At 47.1% G+C, this 20,498-nt stretch overlaps 1 protein-coding gene across 6 annotated transcripts in view; it reads right to left on the reverse strand.

Moving 5' to 3' along the window:
* The window catches only part of ZC3H7B (zinc finger CCCH-type containing 7B), a 47,260-nt gene continuing 26,762 nt past the window's right edge, over positions 1-20,498 (reverse strand). For all 6 annotated transcript variants that reach the window (XM_036400424.2, XM_036400420.2, XM_036400421.2 and 3 more), the window contains exons 16-23: positions 19,739-19,920; positions 16,108-16,193; positions 10,599-10,732; positions 8,880-8,985; positions 7,698-7,806; positions 5,888-6,021; positions 5,011-5,174; positions 1-4,248 (exon numbers count right to left, since the gene is read on the reverse strand). In XM_036400424.2, the coding sequence (XP_036256317.1) occupies positions 4,056-4,248; positions 5,011-5,174; positions 5,888-6,021; positions 7,698-7,806; positions 8,880-8,985; positions 10,599-10,732; positions 16,108-16,193; positions 19,739-19,920 (1,108 nt within the window). In that variant the 3' untranslated portion in view covers positions 1-4,055. The remainder of the gene's footprint in view (positions 4,249-5,010; positions 5,175-5,887; positions 6,022-7,697; positions 7,807-8,879; positions 8,986-10,598; positions 10,733-16,107; positions 16,194-19,738; positions 19,921-20,498) is intronic.

Here is a 20,498-nt window from a genome sequence, read left to right on the forward strand (position 1 = left end):
GAGGGTTTAAAGTGCACACTTTTATTTTCTATTACAAAGGCTAAAAGAAGCAAGTTTGGTTTTTCTTTCTTTATTTAAGAACAAAAACAAAAATGTTGTTAAAACATCTACATATTTATCCTTATACTAGACCTTATGAAAGATACTAAGTTCTTTTTTAATAGTAAAGCGTGGTATTCTTATATTAATATGAAGACATATTACAGGACTCAAAATCATTACTACCCAGCTCAGAACTGCAGCATCCCCTTGCTATCTTTTCCTTTCACTTGCTAAAACCCAACAATTTTTGACATACAGTTTCATACAAGCTAAGTAGGGTATTTTTTGTTGGTTGTTGGTTTGGTTTGGTTTTTTTTTTACTTCTCCCTGTAAAGGCCTGGTTAACTCCAATGCTAGTGTCAGTCACCTAAATCCCTGCCCCTACCAAAGAAGTTGGGAAAAGATTTTCACTAAGTTCTTCAGCATTTATTAAGTTTCTGCTCTGTATGAATGTCTGTAGTTATTTTACAGGATATGAGATTTCCTTCTAATGTTATAAAATTAAAACATCACTTTCTTTGTTAAAAACTCTCAAATTTGGTTCTGTGCTGCAGAATTTTCTTCTTCCTCTCTCACACAAATAAAGAAGAGAGAGTTATCACAGGGTCTTGTGAACACACCCCTAAAGCAGCCTCTACAACTTGAGGTTTATCTGCTGTAGAGCTTAGAGCACTGAGCATTTCTGCTGAGAGCATATAACGTGCTGAAGAAAACCCTCTTGGCTTGAAAAAGCAAGCCTGGGAAGTCAAGTGTGAAACTTCCTGCCTTTCACAATGTCCCTTTAAATAATATAAGCAAAGCCTTATATTAAAACTTTACTCACTAGTTAGCAGTATAATACTCTCTCACTGAGATGGGACTGCAAGGACATCCTAAAGGGTTTCAAAAATGCGAACAGGGAAACCTGTCCCATCTCAAAGCTTATACCTACCTATATAAAACCCTCTCCTCTTTTGTTATTTCCCTTTCCCTATCCCAAATAAAAGGCTTCATAATTAAACTGGAGATGCTGCCGTTTCCTGGCTTGAGTCCTTTTCCTTTACCCTCATTTAAAAGATTCCTTCGATACCACACACATATAATATTATATAGAGCGATATATTTAATACCTGTGTATATATGCTTCATGGGAAGGGTGACATATATACACACTAAAACAAGTCTGGTGACGAAGTACTGCAACACCACAGACCAGGTTATCATATCAGGGAAAACAAAGAGACACTTGATGCAACCCCCATGACTGTGGGCCTACCTCACCTCACCTCACCTCACCTCACTCTCACCCCACCCTCTCCCCATCTCAGCCCCAGCCTGAATCTCTGAAGCCCCACTGAGCAGCTCAGCTCTCATTGCAGAGATGGGGAGAAGGGAGAGTGACCCACTCTGTAACTTGTTTAGGTTACATGAGAAATCATGGCTCAGCGAATGCCAGAGTCACTAGAGATGCAGGTTTGTTTTAAAAATAAAAGCCACATTCCAGTGTCCCCCAATCCAGATTTCCTTCCTTGGCATCTCTGCCCAAGAAGAGCAGAACAAGATAACCCAGGAGCTGATGCCTGTCTCCTCCCATCTCTAAAGTTGACCACTTGAGCACAAGGATGACCAGGAGAAGGTACCATAGCTACCATGAAGAACAGAGGAGAAAATACAGCACCTGACCACTCAAAAACTGCCATGTCTGATATTGGTCATAGCAAACCAGAGACTACCATCCATATTTTAAGGGAGAGGAAAAAAAACTCAGCAGAAAAGTAGTTAAGTTGCCCAGGAAAGAGACTGAATTCCCATCCCCAGAGGTATTTAAAAATATATGTAGATGTGGCACTTTGGGACATGGTTTAGTCTGGGACTTGGCAGTGCCAGGTTAACAGTTGGACTTGATGATCTTCGAGGTCTTTTTCAACTAAATGATTCTAAGTGCAGAAGTGCATTCAGTTTGCTTAGAGCACATTGTGTCTCTGGAGAGATTCCAGCGCTCTGCTCCATAACTGGACCCTAACTATCCCAGTGGAGCTGAAGCACCCTCCTGAAGGCTGGTTTAGGAAGCTGCCCCACACCATCTCCCCATCTCCCAATTTTCCTCATCCCATCTCTCCTGAAGCTCTGGACCCCAAGGATGTGGGAGCAGAGAGGAATGGGAGGACGCAGCAATGCCAAAACACCAAGCAGTTCATGGCCAGATTGTATTTACCATGGATACAGCCCTACCAGCCCTAAGGGCTCTGAGACTGCTGTCCCAGGAGAATCTGTATGAAAAAGACATCCCTGATGAAGGCTGGGAGAGAGATGTGTTTGTGTTTGACTGGATGGTGCCATCCATGCATGCAAAACTGCAGAGCACAGCTGGACTGCAGAAGAGAGAAGGTGAGGGAAGCTCAGAACAGGGAACACATTTACAGCTTACAGGATGAGACTGCCAGAAAGGACAAGGCTGGCATGCAGAGCAGTACTGCTTCTCACTGCTGCCTCTTATAAAAGCAAAACTTCTGTCCCAGAGTTCAGCATTACTGATTACCTCATCAGAGCACACATCAGGCAGCACAAGAGCAGGCCATGGCTGGGTCCCACTCATTCTCCACCACTGTCCATGCTCTGGGTCACATCCTGGTTGCACTGTGCATCCACAAGCTCCCTGCTCTGGCTCTGGGGAGGAGGGAGCTGGATCTCTGGTACTGGTAAGCGCTTCCAGCTGGATTCCCATTAGCTTAACTTTGCCTGTGCTGTGCAATGGTGTCCTTTTAAATGGGTCCCCACCCAGTTCTTCTGGCAGTGCAGGGAAAAATGCAGCTCTAAGTAACCAGAAACACATGCCATTTAAAGAGTAAGAAAGAACACCATTACCTCCCTCCCTCCCTCCCTTTCTTCAGGACACAAGGCAACACAGAAACACAGGCTCCTTTTGGTGACCACCTCCCTCCTGACTGATACTGCTGTGTGGACTTCAGTGACACACAGTGTGTCACAGACTCCACTACACCTCCTACATGGGTTCTGTTTTACTTGCACCAGTCACACCAGCCAAAAAAAAACAACCCAAGCTATCTGCCCTGAATACCTGCCACACACTGAAAAAGACATCTAATGAGAAGTCACCAACTTGCTTTCTGAGTACAGTCAGCTGAAGTTTGAAGTCACCTACAACCCTGGTTCCGCTGCTGCAAGCAGTTTCATTACTTTGCTGCTTTTACCTTGCACTCCTTATACCACACAGCTGTTATCCTCCTCAGCACCAGTTGATGCCTCAGTGCAATACAGACAGCTAGAGCATAAACCTAGATCTCTTAAACCAAATCTAGTGGTTTTCCTTCTTTGCACCACAATTTCTATTTCTTTTGGTACCAAACTCCCAGAAGAGCAGGAGGGCTGCAGCAGAGTAAGTGGCGTTTAGTCTGCAGCACTGAGAAAAGGAACATATGAAATTCATGGTCACGTCCTTTTAACCAGATTTCATAAAATCATAGAACAGTCTGGGCTGGAAGGGACCTTAAGATCATCTAGTTTCAATCCCCCTGTCATTTAGAAGGACACCTCTTCCACTAGACCACATTGCTCAGAGCTCTATCCAACCTGGCCTTGAACAGTTCCAGGGATGGGGCATCCACAACTTTTCTGTCTCACTCTCTTGGCTTTGTCCTCCAGACCTCTGCAGTCATACTCTGAATTGAAAGACAGAAGAATGACACAAGGAGAAATTCTCTGATTTGCAGCCCAATACAGACTGAATTAATTCCTTTGAATGAAGGACAGTGAAAACAAAAAGATGAAGTGGAACGGGAATTTGGGGGAAAGAAGAGAGAAAAGATGGATCACAAACTCAATGAGCATGGCGTCGCTGGCCAACAAGAATTAAATTCACAAATTCATTCACTAATAAATCATTGTCTCAAAATCTTAAAATAAAAGAAAAGAAAAAGTTCTCATTGCGAGACACAGATCTCGCTCTCCCTGCTACTGCCCCTCGGAAAACCCACCCCGTGTTTCTGCAGCTGACAGACTCCCCCCGGCTCACACTATACGTCATCCCGCAATAGGAAGTTGTATTTCCCGAAGTCGTCATCCCTGGGGCAGAGCAGCATGTCCTTGCGAGCTTTGGCCAGTTTCTGTTTCAGCACTTCCCTCCGGTCCAGCCACTCCGTCAGCTCGTCCTGCCCATGGGCGTAGCGACACTCCTCTCCCTCAGGACAGGCCTTGTTCTTCTGGAACCTGCCAGCACAAGGAGCGCAGTCAGGAGGGCACCCCCAGTACAGGGGTTTGAGCTCTCTGCCTGGGATACTTGAGCAGGACCCACTGAAACATGCTGTGAACTCTCCTTTTTAAGGGTGAGCTGATTGTCCTACAAACCCGTGTGCAGGTGGGAAAGACATCAAGGCTGGGAAAAAAACAGAGCAGCAAAACCAGCAGTGGCTACAAGGGGATTTAGTCAAGAGCACAAAAAAATGTGAGCTGGAACTGGACCGGCAGGGATGAGAAAAAAACAATGCACAAGAGAGGAAATGCCAGGTAACCAGCATGAAAGACAAGAACCTTCTTGCTAACCAAAGTAGCATTTTTAACCATCACAAGCTTTCTGAAGGCACCTTAAGGTGCTGATTCAGAGGGCGTGAGACATTCAAACCATTTAATAAGGCACCTGGGATTCCCCCAAGCACTGGGCCAAGGAGACTGTTCAGCAGCCTGAGAGCAGAGGGCATCCTGGCTATGAAGTGCACAGGTGCAGACAGGAAGCTCTCCTTTTCTAAAGACACATGCTCAGGAATGTGTTTTTATCCCTCAGTATTGTGGCTGAACACCTCTGTGATCAAACAGCAGCCTCACTGTCACCCAAACCTGTCATCTCATCCCACTCCTCCTCCATGCAGAAGTCACCAAGAACTCTGTGAGAGGATGAGGAGGGATGACAGAGGCCCTGGGCCTTTTACCCTGTCCCTGCAGCAGCAGCACAGGAGGAAGGTGAGACAACGGTACCTCTCGCAGAGCCGGAATTCGCCCATGGGGAAGCGGTAGCTCCAGCAGCTGGAGTCACTGTCTGAGGTGAAGACCTTCTCCTTGTGCTTCTCCGACTGGATGTGCTGCTGCCATTGCTTCTTGCTGTTGCTGTTTTTCCCACAGAGCCAGCAGTGGTAGCCCATCTAACCAGTGCAGACAGGGAAAAAGGCCAGTCAGTGCAATAATATTCACATCCACTGGCCTTCCCTATGCTGGCACTGCCTCTTCCCCTCTCCTTCCAGAGTATCTTGGAAGGCTCCACTCAGTCTATGACTACCCACACTTCTCTGCCATATTGTCTTTGAGGAACTGTGCTGACACTAAAGGGGAACAGAGGAGATGCTCTGTCAGAGTTTATCTATGGCTCAAACAGGCTTAGGGGACAGGGCAGCTCAGTTCATGCAGGACTCTTTAGCAGCACACACCCTTACATCAGTACCACCCATGGCATAAGGAAACACATCTGCCTCGAGTTTTTCAAGGCTTCTGTGACAGCTCTTCTCCAAGTTTCTCCCTCTTCTGACAGGCCTGCGATGGTTTTGCCAGCTTGCCCAGAAGCAGGCAGGAACCCTGCAGAGAGGCTGAGCCCACACAAAAGGGAACCTAAGGTAGACTCCTAATGACTTGGGGACTAACAGAAAAGCCATTGTAGAGCCTTGTTGACCCCAGGTCAATCTCTTCCCACTTCAGCTGTGCTGCCCCTGCTGTCCATTTAACCTGTGTTAATATAGGCTCTGCTCCACTAGAGATATGCAGTCCCTGCTAGCCACACCTGGAGCACAGGAGAGAGGCAGGCTGGCAGCACTGAGGAGGAGGAGGAGGAGGAGGAATGAAGGACAAGAGGTCAGCTTATTACCATGATGTCTGCATAGTCAGTGGGCATCTGGATCTGTTTCTCCCCTTCTCGCGAGGTGAGTGGTGTTCCTTCTCCAGGCTTCCCAGGATTGTGTTTCTTTAGCCACATGTCATAGGTCTGCTGCATATCTAGTACTGCACAAAGGTGACACATGAAGCCACTCAACAACCTCCCACTTGGTGCACAAACTATGAGAAAAGGACAAATGCTGGGGCAGCCCTTCCCTCCCCTCGCCTGTGCAGCAGCACCAGACTGAAGGGCTGTGTCCCATGTCACCTCCTCAGACAGGACCCCTGGGGAGAGAGCCAAATTCACAGCACGCCACCTGGCATGGGGGGGGGGTCTTCTATCAGTCCAGGAACAACTGTGACAACAGCCACACAAACTTTTCAAAAAGATGGCAAAGTGCTGCAAGATCTCATTGGAATTCACTCCACAAGATGATTCTCCAAGAGGCCTGATTCTACTTGACCTCAGGAGACATCTCATCCAATCAGGAAGCTAAGGCATGGCTGGTTTCAGATCCATCTCTTCCCTCTAAGCCCAAGCTTCACCCTCAGCACTAGAGAGGGAGGAGAGCTCCTAAGCAAGTTGGCCACAGGAAGCACTGCAGAGGGGAGGAAGACCTAATGATAGCTTGCTCTAAGTTCAAAACCTGCCCAGAGAACTGCAGTCAATGTCTCTCCTGGCTTTTAATTTAAAAGCCATTCAACATACTTCTGGGAAGGGAAATTTGAGGTGGAAGCTTTAACTAGACATCTGCCTTTGCAAGATCAGCTCCTGAGAGAGGCTATGGAAACATAAATGTTTGCAGATATCAATATGATGCTCTAAGTGTGATGCATTAGTGATTTACTCCTTGCTAAATGAGTGATTGAGGAACTTAAGGTAACTGGGGATAATGAATGCAAATTCCCCCAAACTGAGACAACGCTGTTGTTTGAAGATTCACCTTTGTGCTTGAGCAAAACATACACAGACTGATGTGCTTTAAAGGCCCCAGCAATGAAATGCTTTGAACTGCAACAAGTAACAGTTTGGCTCAGCAGAGAGAAGGACCCTCTACAGAACCAAAAAAACTCAGGGCAGGCCTGAAATCCTTCAGGCTTTCCAGCAGCTCCAACAGGGGTAGATGAGCACCTGGACAGCTGGCCTTTTTTCCCCAGCCTCCTGTTGATCTGAATAAACAAGGATTTCTGCCAGAGCTGGCTGTCCAGGATATGGGCAACCCCCCCCCCCCCCCCCAACTATTGCCCAAAAGGTAAGCCTGCAGAATTAAATATAGACTAGTTTCTCCACAAAGGCACCACCCAGCGATGTTCTCATTCAGGATCTCAACTCCACCCCTTTGAATACAATGCCATGAGCAGGGAGTGCCACAGCCCAAGACCAAGGAATATGAGCAGAAATAAGTAAGACAGCCAAGGCAGATAGAAGACTGACAAGAAAGATACAGGAGCAGCTACAGGCCAGGACTGGTGCTTTGGCAGAGCTCCATATAGAGCCAGGCCTGGGACATTACAGGCAACTGGAAGGACAGTACAGGGTGGATTCAAAAGTGATGCAGAAAGAGAGGGCAGCAGTGAAGCAATGTGCACTAGTCCCACAGCAAGGGACTCAAGAGATACATGCCCATTTATGAAAAGAGCAGCTGTAGACAGACCTGACCCACAATCCCACATAAACTCATGGCAGCAGTCTTGTTCAGCTCCATCTCTGTTGTCAAGAATATGTCTTAACAGACCCTCCAGATGCCCAAATGTCCTCTTCCCTCTCCCCAAACTTTCTGGTCCACATTTCCCCCACTCACTTTTATTTTCCTTCATGAAGGTCCACATGTCTCTCTCCTCAGGGCTGTGGGCAAAGGAGCAGTTGCCCACATACTGGCATTTCCTGCCATTCTGTGCATGGATACACAACTGTTAAAAGACAGAGAGAAAAATTTAGCATCTGCACAGTCAGTCCTTGCTAGAGGGGAAAGTGGGTTTGATAACCAGCTGGGGCATTAAATTGCACAGGAGAGGTTGCAAACAGGACACTTTATATATCATTAACTCATGATTCTTTTCCAAAGTCTCCTGATGACATAAACACACAGGCAGTTCAGCCTGCTGCCATTTCCATAGGTGACTGGGTGCAGATACAGGGCAACAGCAGGGAGCATCCTGGATTGACCCAATAGTGTTTCCTACTGATGAAGCTGCTGGTCCCAAAGGTGACTCATTCTCCACCATCTCTGAGTGGGTGAAGAGTGGCCTTACAGATTGCTTAGACCACACTGGTGCACACACAGCTACCAACAGCATCATTACCCAGAGCTGAAAATGTGAAACTTTCTAAACATCGTATTTACTGATCATCTTTTCTCCCCCTGTCCTGGCACAAAAGGAGGACCTACCATAGGGTAGGGGGAAGGAGCTTTCTCCTTCCAGAGAAAAAAAGAAAGGAGAGGCAGAGAGGAATTCTCTATCACGACATTTGGGGCTGGGGTTGGAGGCTGGATATCTGTAATTTTCCTCAGCATGTGGCTTTTTAGCTGAGTTCTTAGTTTTGCTTTCAAAACCCATTGTGAGCAAGTTTCACAATCTATAGCAGTCACAGCAAAGGCAGGGATAGGCTTCTCTCTTAGCATCTCGCCTCTCACCCACATTGAGAAACCCTGACCTAAGGGGAGTCTTAAATTTCATTCCCAAACCCTGTGCCAGCCAGAGATGCATGAACAGCTTTTGTTATGCATTAACAGCAACACTGGAAATTTGCATTTGTGCACAGAATGGTTTAAATGGGCGCTGCTCCTTCTTCTGCTCCATTTTTTTGCTGGATGTATTTTGCTGCCATCAGTCTGTCCTCACCTCCCATCTCAGCCATCATGTGCTTGCTTCCTTGACAAATCTTCAAGGGAGCAGCCCTCAAAACACTGCACCGTGGTGGAAGGGGAAGGGAAAGGGATGGGGCACCTGGCCATGGTGGGCATGGTGGGCATGGGGCTTACATCATATTGCTGTGGGAAGTTACGGATGGAAGGCAGTGGTCGGACCGACACCCACTTCTTCTTAGCTTTGGACATCACCAGCAGGACACGGCGCTCCTTCGTCCAGCTGAAGAAGAAAGAATATATCAAGAGAGACACAAAAAAGAGCAGAACTAATGTTCTTTACCTCAGAGACCATTAAATGCTGAGAGATGAGCAGATCCTCCTGTCCAGCTTGTCCCTGCACTATCTGGCTGTTCCTAGACATTCACATCTGTGATGGAGAGGCCACAAGAAGGCTGCTTTAGGAGGACTTCTCCCTGTAAATATTACCTATTTCCTGGGGTACCTCCTTTCATAAAGCCACAAAAGTCTCCCCCAAATCTCACATGGCATCACCACAGATTATTAAACAGCTGCATTCCATCCTTTGACACAGCCTATTCTTGTGCAATCAGATCCATGAAGAACACTTGGGAATATTTTCTGCTTGAAAGGTGCAATAGAAATGCAAGTCATTACAAGCACTACCTTATGAACAGTGCCAGGAAGTATTTATTCTCCTTCAGCTCCAGCAAGGGATCACCAGGAGATACCCTGAGCAAAAACCCCAGCTCTATTCAGCAGCTGCACAAAGAGGTGTTATTTTTCCCATCCGAGGAAGCAATCCTCACCCACTTACTTCCTCCAGAAACTGCTGCTTCTGTCTCTTCTTCAACAAAAGTTTTACATTTACAATATTAAGCTGGACTGTGCCTTTGTGGTTTGTGTTATGGGAAGACAAGTTCTATCAACCCTTCCATCCTATCCCTGCAGGCTGCCTAGGTGACACAGGCCACAGTTTCCATGACCAAACAGTGACTTCCCAGCCAATATTTCCCTTTTAGGGGGCTTATAAGACAGATGGGGACAATTTTTTTAGTGGGGCCTGTAGTGTTGGGACAAGGGGTAGTGTCTTGAAACTAAAAGAGGATAGATTCAGACAAGATGTAAGGAAGGAATTTTTTATGATGAGGGTGTTGAAACATTGGCACAACCCAGAGAGACCGGTGGATGCCTCATCCCTGGAAACATTCAAGGTCAGGCTGAGCAACCTGATCTAGTTGAAGATGTGCCTGCTCATTGCAGGATGGCTGGATTAGATGACCTTTAAAGGTCTCTCCCAATCCAAACTGTTCTAGGATTCAATGCTTCTATCACACCAAACATTTTCATGGGCCCCAAGGAGTCAAGAGGTGCAAACAGACATCATAGGTCCATCACAGAGGAGCAACCAAAGATCCATCATAGAGGAGCAACCAAAGCAATGAAAGAGCCAAGGGAAACTAATTTAAAAGGAAGCAGGGTATCTTGAATAATTTCTAGTTGTGACCTGACAGACATCTGCAAGCAGCTAAGTGCATAAACACATGTACAGGAGAACTCTGTTAGTGGCCCTGGTAAAAAGAAATTATAGGAACTGGGAGAAAAGGGAATTGTGGGATCTGGACTTCCTGTGCCAGGAGTAACAGTCTGCACGACTGTATTGCTGGCAGCAAATACACACAGTAAAGAGAGAAGGAAGCTGGAAAACAGCTATCTGCAATGCCTGCTATAGTGACAAACACCCCGAGCAGTGAGAGGCTGCTAGGAAACCTTACAGCCTCTTCCACACATGCCAAATGAAGCCGTGCAGAAGGTAGGATGAAAAATTCCTGCCCTTGAAGAGGGGTAGAGGAAAGAGAAGGTTGAATTGCTCACCAGTGAGGGGCTTTGGCACTACAGTACTTGAGGTCCTTATCTGGCTCCACCAGCTGCCCGTTCCTCCAGCACTGGCCACACACAAATTTCATCTGGAGGTCAAAGGTGCTTGACGTGGGATTCCGGGGAGAAGCCTGGGGAAAAGAACCACAGCCTCAGGCCAACAGAGGCAAAATGCACCCCCAAACCTGCCACAGAGATGCTGGCAGCTCCCGGCATGCCTGTGTGCCAGCAACAAGCCAGATTAAATAAGCTCTCCTTTGGCCAGTGTTAGCCGGTGGCCCGATGAGATACCACACAGGAGCAAAACCACTGCTTGCTTCAGCATGATTTCCTGGGCTTTGACATCTGGCCAAAAGCACAGACAGCCTGGCAGCTTCCAGCACTGACCAGGCCTGGCTGTGAAACCCTGGCAGTGTACCTCCGTGTACAGACAAGTTCTGTGAGACTTGCCCCAGAGCTTAATCCCCACTTCCCTGCAGAGAGGGCAATCCATGTCCCACTGCCTGTGGAGAGCCCTTGGTCACACAGCTAAGAGAGGCCCCTTGGGAGGAAGCTGTACCATATCACAATGCAGGACACAAAACTCCTGCTTTTGCACCAAGAACTTCGTGTCACACCTAACATTTGACACAATGAAGTCAGAGCTGGGTCCTCTTATTGATAGCCTTCCAAGCCTTTTCTGGGCAGGCTTCTGTCTCTCACAATTCCTCTGCACTGCGTTTCACAGGCAGTTGAATCACAGTCTCTGGACAGAGGTACAATGCACATATTTCATATCTTCTCAGCCATTGCACTTATTGCCCCCACCCCACCTGAAAAGGCTAGGTTGGGATTATGACTAACTTGTGGAGAAGGAAAAGAAAAGGAGCCAATCTCATATCACTGCTGCCTCATGTTTTCTGAGCAAATCTCTGGAAAACTGCTTGCATTTTGTATCACCACTGGAAGAACATGAGGCTGGTGTCTCCAGTTCATTTCCAAACCAAAAAACAAACCCGACTGGCTGCCAGTGGCCCTGGGCACAGGAGTATGTGAGAGTACAATATAACACCCTAGTCATTGAGCTGGCCATGAAGCACAAAGGTCATGCACCAGCAAAACAATTCTCTGACTGTCAGCCACATCAGCAGCCTGTGCCACCTGCCATGCCTTGACTTTAACCCTAAGCATCTCACAATAACCAGACATGCCAGCCGTGGCCCTGAAGAGCAGGTTTCTGCCAGCAATTGATTAGCAGCAGCTTGGAGCCTGGCTGCACCCCTTGGTGAAGGGAAAACAGCAAGCACAGGCAGCACAGAATCAAAGCATTTCCCAGGAGACACCACATCAGCTATCAACTACCACTCTGCATCCTCCAGACATAGTCTTTTGGAGAACCAGAGCTGGCACACTGGAGGGTGACGGAGGACAAAGGGTCCTCTGTCACTGAAAAACTGACTGGGGAGCTGACCTCACCTGTGCTGCATACACGAGGCCATCAGTTCTCTGATGTCCCAGCAAAAGGACCCTCTGAGAGAACCAGCATCTCTTTCAAAAGAGATAATCTATTTTGAAAGAGGGCAATCTCTCGTCTGGGAGAATGACCTTTCTGGTGGCTCCCAGCGCATGACTCGTTCACCACTTGCTGTCAGCTGTCACCTGTGCTGGTGACCACCAAGAACACTTCAAAGTGGCTAGCTGTGAGATGAGCAGAGTTGAGATTTGGGCTATCATGAAAGGTAATAAGGTGCCTCCCTCTCAGATATGTGGCCTTTCAAAAGTAGCTTTAATCTCCACTTTGTCTCCAAAGGAAATTCCACGACCGCTCACTACTGACCTATCAAACCTATAGGCCTATGTTAACAAAATGGCACTGCTGGCATATTCCCTTTTATCAACCCCATGCTATCGTCCTGGTGACATCTCTCTCAGCACAGCCAGGAAGCTTTGCTCAAACCTACTGACCCAGCAAAACTAAACACTGAGTGTCTGCAGAAGAGACAAGAGATCAGAGAGAAGAAAATATCTCTCAGGTAGTTCTGGTAATCTGGGCTGCTTTTTCCACAAATTCTTAACCAAAAGAAGCCCTGTGCATTTCTTCATCTGAGTCATGCAAACTGCTGGTCAATCCAGTGGGCATGTGTGCTCCCAGGGGATTAGGAACCAAGCAAAAATTCAAAGCGACTCCTGTTAATGCTACATGACTGTATTTGTAAAGGCAAGACACATACCTGGCAGGCTGCTGATAACCAACAGTGTGGAAATTATATCACATGAGGCTCCAGCAGATGAAGCCAGGCAAAAGTGCCGTGGGCTATGGCACCGCCCCTTGCTATGAAGCCAGACAATATAGTGCTAGCTGTGCTCCATGGCAACCAAATAAATACAAGTCTCTGGCACGGCCACTCTCCTCTTCAGGCTCTGCAGAAAGCAACAGACCCTGCACGGCCATTCATGTCTCCCATCTTCAGGAACTCCTCTAAGTGATACTGAAATGTTCTCTGGAGGAGCCACACACCTCAGAGGACTGTATGAGGAGCCCAGGTTACTCAGCCACCTAACTGAGTGAGTAGTACTTAGGTGCAAGTACTCCTTAATGGTGAGGTTTTTTCCTCTCCATGCTTAAATTGATAATTCTGAGGTGAGCTTTCATGGGGATTCTGGTGCAGGCTAGGGGAATAACAACAAAGCAGGTCTTGAAAACCAGAAAAAATGAGGGCTACAACCCCTCAGTTTGCTAGGATGCGATGAGAGGACACCCAGCTCCCTACAACAGCCCCTCCCCGCTGACTGGCTCCTGAATCTGTGGCCACTGGGTTTACTCCTACAGCAGCTGCTGTGAGGCCAAATTTGTGGGGCCAAGTGCAAGATTCCCGGCAGGTGCTTGGCAAGCAGTGTATCTTCATTTTTCATTTCTTGCTAAGCCTCCTGACCTTCACTGTCACAGCTACTGGGTCCCTGCAAGCTGCCTGCCTCTTTTCTCCACAACTGGACAGCCCTGGGTGCTGAGTCCAGCTGGCAGCTGTGACAAAACTGCAGCAAAATCCCCCAGAGTGACTTCGCTTCCGCTGACCAGAGGGCACTGGAGTGAGAGTGGATCACATGGGATGGTGGGGAGGAGGGGTCTGTTTTTACAGCACTCCTGGGAAGTTGTCTTTGCCAGGCAGCCAACTTTGAAAGCTGGAAGGCTGCTGAGAAAACTCTGAGTCACGTTAGCCTGCTTGGACAGGAGAAAACAATGGCAAAAGTAAACATCTCTCAGCAGATAGCGAGTCCTGCCCGCAGGGCCTTCGGCAGCAAGCCCGAGTCTCATCCCAAAGCACAGCCCTCTGGCTGAGGACGTGCTGCTGCCAAAGCCATGGTGTGTTACTGCAAACACATGCATCTGACTGACTTGACTGTCTCCCTGCACAGTGCCAGTACCAGGCTGCCAATCCTTAGGGACGGCTGGTGGTGCTGCTGGGAGGCACTTTCTCACTGTACCAACATGGCTGCTGCTTTTCCTCTGCACCCTGGAAGGGCTGTGGGTGCAGTCAGCTCTGTGACAGGCATTTGTGAGGCACAGCCAGACTTTGCCATTGGTCATTAGCCCTAGCACTGTCCACAGGGCCCAGAAACTGTAGCTCTCTACCCATCCCCTGATTTAGCAGGCTCTGGCATTTCCTTTCCTGATCCTCTGCCCCTTGCAAGCCCCAGCAGCCAGAAATGGAGCCCTCACTTAGCATCCAGATCCCACGTGCTTCAGAGTACCTGCTCTGACCATGCCTGCTGTACAGCTTATTCTTCCAGCAGCAGCACTTCCAGACAAAGGTGAATTTGAAGCTGCAAGGCTTACAGGAAAACAGCTGTCCATTTATCTTTTCTTTAATCCCCTCATTACTCACAGAGAATGGCAAGACAGAGCTTTCTTGAAAATGCAGGTAAATTCACAGCAGGCAGGACAAAACCAATCTCTGGACTGTGCTCTTGGGGCAAGGCACATAGGGAGCAGGGATTGCTGATATAAATTCAACTGCTGTCACAAACTGCTGCAAATTCACATCTGATACATGTCACTGCCTCTGTCCCCACACCAGGCAGAAAGAGATCACAGCCAGCTCTGGTTGCAGGGAGCATTCAGATCATCCGCTTCTCATATAATACATACTTGTCCTGTTCAGCTTCCTGAGAGGTTAAGCAAGTCAGACAGTCCTGGGAACTACAGACCTTGGTTATTCTTGCTTATTCTGGACTGCTGCTTCCCATTCCTCTCCTCCAACTGTTTCAGACCACAACAGCTGCACAGGTTTATTGCTGAGCATCCCCTTGAAGATGAATCCATCTCATGCAGCATAACCAGTGCATAGGTGGACACAGAGCCCACTGCAAGTGTCAGTGTAGTCACCTGCATCTTTTCTGTTAGGCTAAGCTATGCCCATCAGACCTTCCCAAAGATCTTCCCCAGCAGCCTCCAGAACACTTCTGATGGCACACAACCAAGACAAAAAACAGCAGCTAAACATCACATGAGTGACTCAGATTCCTCTCCTATAAAAGACCTCCTCCACAGGGTGCTCACAGACTGCACTTGGCACTGGTCTCTGCAGAGGAACTCTTGGGTGACCCATCCCACACAAAGGTGAAACACTCTTGCTCAGACAGTAAGGCACAGGCCAAGGGATGGCAAGCTCAGGTTTGCCAAGGTTAAAGAAAGCGGTCAAATGGGAACAAAAAGGATTTGCACCACTTTCCCCACCACTGTCCTGTTCTAATGGCAAAAAGTGCTTTAGTTCAACCTCAGGACTGGGCTGGGAATTGTCCTCACTGGGTGGGCTCTGCTCCTACAGTACAGAAATCCCCTCTGGGATAAAAAAAATAATAAGACAGAACTGCCCATAGCCAACAAGACAGAGAAAAGTAAACAAAGAAAAAGCCCTTTGCTTCTAACCCTCTCACACTAGCCTGGTATGCTCTTGGTAGTGCTGGAGAGTTCAGCCCTCCACACTGATAGACTGGTGGCAAAAAAAAAGGCAAAGCTCCCAGCCTCCTCCTGGTAAAGCACCACTAAGGTCTCTGTCAGCCTCAACAGCACCTGGGCTGCCAGTTCCGCCCACTCCTGCATTCAGATCAGACATCATGAGTCATTCCTTAGAAGTCCTTCAAACTGCTCTACTGCCCCTCTGCCCCTTGGCCACTAAAGGGCAGCAGGACACATTTGGTCCCCACTATGTGACCACTGCCCCAAAATCTCCCAGTTTCACCAGCAAGTGTCACAGGAAACAACATTCTCAGGTGAGTTGCCCTCGGTGACCTGGAGGCTTCACCCTAGCAGGGAACAGAGCAGATCACAACACTGCAAAACAAGGCACAAAGCTCAACACCAGCACTGCAACCAGGAAAGCTCTCAGATCTCCTCCACCTCAGCTCTCACCTGGCCAGCCTGGTCTGCCTGGGATCTGTCAGGCACAATCGTGGGAGGAAAAGAGAGAAAGGGCTGGAACTGTTGGGAGCAAAATCTGTCTCCAAGCCCTTGATGGACCTTACTTACCACGCTGTTGGCTGGTTTGCTGGCATGTGCCTCCATCTGCTGCCAGTACTTCTTGGACTCCTGCACAATATCTTCGTGGGTCATTCCTGGGAACAAAAAGGAGACAGAACTGAGCTACACTCCTCTGACCAAGAGAAGAGAGGGAGGGGTTGCACGACTTTTTAGTTTGGGCTTAGTAACCCCTGAGTAGCTGACAGCTTCCAACAGTCCCCCTGGTAATGTCAGGACTGAGTTGTGACAGAATGCACCACAGAATATGTCTAATCCCTTGCTAAGCAAGCTCCTCTCTACACAAGCAAAACAAAAGAAGAGCTCAGTCTCCTGGACTTGTTTAGACTTGGCTTTCTGCTCAGGCAGTCTGCAAAGAATCCAGACACTGCTTCCAAGCCAATAATTCTTCACAAGGGTCAAGAGCTTGACCAAGGCTGTCCCCAACCCCCATATCAGCAGATTCTACCAAGGTCCTAAAGGCAATGCTTTGTTACTATTGATCTACTGTATATGGAGTTTTTGCTTCTAGCTTGGAGGATCACAGACACCCACTGAGACATCTAGCATCTGCAAGACTCCAGAAGTCTCACCTATTACCTGCTGGGATTAATTAACCTGTTACACCTTCAAGTTGAGAGGGCCCCCCACAGGCAAAGAGAAAGGTGAAATTCAACACAAATAGATGCCAAGCACAACCAAGGCAGCAGTGCGAATCTAACCAAGGAACAGCTGCTAGTAAATAACCAGCAAGGAAAGATCTGCAAGGTCTCAGATATCAGAAATACAACATCAGACAACAAGAAAAAGGATCGGTCAGACCTTATCTAAGGAATTAGCTCCTGACCAGCTCAAGTGGTGAGGGAACAGCCTCTGTTAGCACCAGCCAGCTAGATGGGCATTCGAGTTATTAAGTGCTCTAAAGACCCAAGACAGCTGCCAAAACAAACTGAAACAAATATCTTGCACAGGCAGCTGACTGCAAGGGGGGTGCTGAGGATGGCCATGATGCAGCATCCCTAGGACACAGACATTGCTAATTTGGTTGCTTTGCTGATGCCTACAGCTTTTATTACTGAAGTGAGGTGTTCCCCAGAAGTATTACATTAACATAATCATTGATCTGGGAGACAGCACATTCCAGAACTTAAGGGCCACCAAACAAAGTTTTCATCTCAGCTTAGGCTGTGTGTAGCTTGGGTAAGTCACAGCATTCCTGACCTCAGTTTTCCTGTCTGTAATTTTGGATGTTCATGTCCCCATCAGGCACCACTACTACCATTTGCACAGGGTTTGAACAGGATGAAAAGCACTCAGAAAACTTCACCATTCTTCAAGAACATTTGCTCAGGTCTTTAAAATGGCAGCTACTGCATAACTGGTATTGCTCACAGATCAGAGCTGTTGGTGAATAGTCTACCTCTTAACCCTTAATCCCAGAAGAAATGGTGTAGAGTTAGAAAAATTGTAACTCCCTCTTCCATGTCCAAGTATTCCAGGGTCAGACACAAGGATGATTTGTATTTTGGGGACAAAAACTCTAAATCTGGGAAAACCACAACAAAAAATTTACATGCTGTGCTGGACCTGGCTTGAAAAGGTCTGAAGCAGCTCCCACCTTCTCCATTCTGCACACCTGTGATCCATGGGGTGCAGAACCAAAGGGAGAAGCATATACAGGGTCTTGTCAGAAAACTGAATTTCAAACGTAGTTCTTGTGACTGCCTTCTTCCAGTTCTAGAATTCTGAACTATCTCAACAATACAGTCTAGAAATGTGGTGGTTGGGAAAGAAAAACCCTCACAAATGTGAAAGGATGGTTTCCAATCTACCAGCTTTTCAAAGCAGGAACTGTCACAAAGAAATCAGCTGGGAACCAAAAGGCCCATGTGTTGATTACTTATAATATTTCGGCATCTTTTGCAATATCATTAGTGAAGACAAAGAGTCTGTTATTACCACTGGTTGAAGAAGATAGCAAGAGATGCCTGTGAAAAGCCACAGTGAACAAGAAAACAGTCCTGCCTGTCCAACTTTCAGATCTTGGGAACCTTTACTCCACTAATACAATCCTTTATCCCCATGAACAAAGCCAAAAGCTCTGTAAATGCTCAAATGGCTGTGAAGTGTTTCAAATGTAAGCTGCCCTCTTCCTATTCTTGCTGAGCAACTAGTGCTCAAATGAAACTTCCTGCTCCAAAGCTAAAGCATTCCCAGAGAATGGCAACAACTACCTTTAATCTCAGTTTCCATAATGAAGGCTACACTTGAGAGAGGCAAACTAACAAGGAAAGCAGGCTCATATATACAGCCCTGCAGAAAAAAAACCCCACAAGATAATGTCTCTCCTATTGTTGGAAAAGGTGGATCATTAAGCCTTAGTGATCAACTCTGCAGTTTAACTCATGGCTTGTTTCATCTCCTCAGCTTTCCCTTTGAAATGATTTCTTCAAATAAAGAAGGAAAGAAGAAAAAAAATCAGTTTATTTGTTCTGCAGGATGAAAAGGAAGGAACACAGATGGAAGGAAGAAGGGAGCAAAGAAGCTTTTCAAGTAACAAAACTTGACCAAAACAACTAAAATAAACCAACCATGGGATGCAGATAAAAGCAAGGTACTTGAATATTAGAGTGCCCAGAGTACAATGAGCAGTATCACAAGCATGTAGGGCAGCAATGGTGGCCCATGACTCACAGGCAGTGTGCTATCTTAGAAATTCCAGAGCTGTAATTTTTTAATTTCCTGAGGCCACAAGTAAATGAGGGCAAACAGAAAGATTAAAGATGCCATTTGCCACAGTGTGCTCCTTGTTCATCACTCTCCCTCATGAGCTGAAGCCAAGGCCAAGGACTGCACTAAACATCAATTATGACATCAAAGAATGGTGAGAAACAGGCATAATGTGTTTCCTCTCTGAAGTACACCCATTACCAGGCTGGGTGTTGCACTAAATGAGACCCTGTGGTGAAAAAACATGTAGGTAGCACTGTGGGTGGACTAATATCTACACAGCCAACAGGACAGCAGCCAGAGAAAACCTCCAATATATCAGATGAGACAAAGTGACAGGACTGAAAGTGCCAGATGTGGCAGTGTCACTATATGATTTCCCTGAGTATAATCTCCATAAAACCCTCCCCTGAGGCATGTCATCAAAGGCTTTCTGGGAAACACCAAGTATCTTGCAATTTCCTGTTGTTGGTGAATTTGTTTTGAGAAACTGGAGATTCACAGCCTTCTTTATATAACCAACTGCTTCATCATCTGTGCTGCCATCCTCACTGCAAGACATGTTCACTCAGGGGTCCAGCTGCTATTTGCACAAGATCTAAGCACCAAACAGCTCTTGGGATTCAGCTCTATCTTCCTAATTATTTTAATTTTATTCAGCTGGTCCCAAGGGAAAGGCTTTCTGGTCTGCAAATTATAATAGCCCTGTTTCTATAAATGGACAAGGGCCAAATCACCTCACAGAACACCTTGGTACTCTCTTTTGTGTCCCTGAGGAGGCAGAGTAAGTAATATGCAGGAGCGAATGACATCTTCTCAGTAGTTCCAAACCACCTTCTGTCCCTCTCAACTGGCCCTGGGTACACACTGGAAGAAACTCAGGTGTACACAACACCAGCCAAGTCCCACTCACCTGAATATTGCTGCAGCAGCCAGACCTTGAGCTCAATGAAACTGTGAGCAAAGTGGCAGCTGTCCTCACGCAGGCAGCCGTACCGCACCTCGTGTCGGCACACGTCAAACTGGAAGTGCTCCTGGAACTGACGGATCTTGGAATATTTCAGGGAGGTGGAACGCACAATGTGGACCAGACACCTGCAGAAAAATACAAAGCACCAGAGGATCAAACCCTACCCCCTCCTCCTTACATATGACATGCAGACATTTGACTAGGCAGGCAAAGGACACACGAAAATCCACACCAGGAGAGACAGATTCCCTCTGGGAAAAGCAAACCCCTGCCCTCCCACCCTATCAAGCCTGGGTAGTTATTTTCACCCTGAGCACATGGGTGATGCTCTGCCTAAGTTCAGAGATCAGACAAGTTTAAAAATATGCAGCAAAGATACCAACTCCTCTGGTTCAGCATCTCCCCACAGCTGAGGTTGGCAGGAAGCAGAAGGAATTGTATGACTGTGTACTTGACATGTTTGTTATACTTGTTTCCCTAAACATTCATTACCAGACAGTCAGAGGCAGGATCCTGAGCTAGAGGATCTTTGTTTTGACCTTTTTGTAAAGGCCAAACTGAAAGTCAAATTAAGTCAATGGAAAACTTATTAACAGAGTGACTCCAAAGGGCTTTACTGATGCCTGAAATCCCTCAGTACCAGAAGCAAACATGCAGGGTGAAGCCCATAGTGCTATTTATCATGATTTGAGCTGTCCTATGA

The sequence above is a fragment of the Molothrus ater genome, chromosome 5, assembly GCF_012460135.2.
Source record: "Molothrus ater isolate BHLD 08-10-18 breed brown headed cowbird chromosome 5, BPBGC_Mater_1.1, whole genome shotgun sequence".
Classification (NCBI taxonomy): domain Eukaryota; kingdom Metazoa; phylum Chordata; class Aves; order Passeriformes; family Icteridae; genus Molothrus; species Molothrus ater.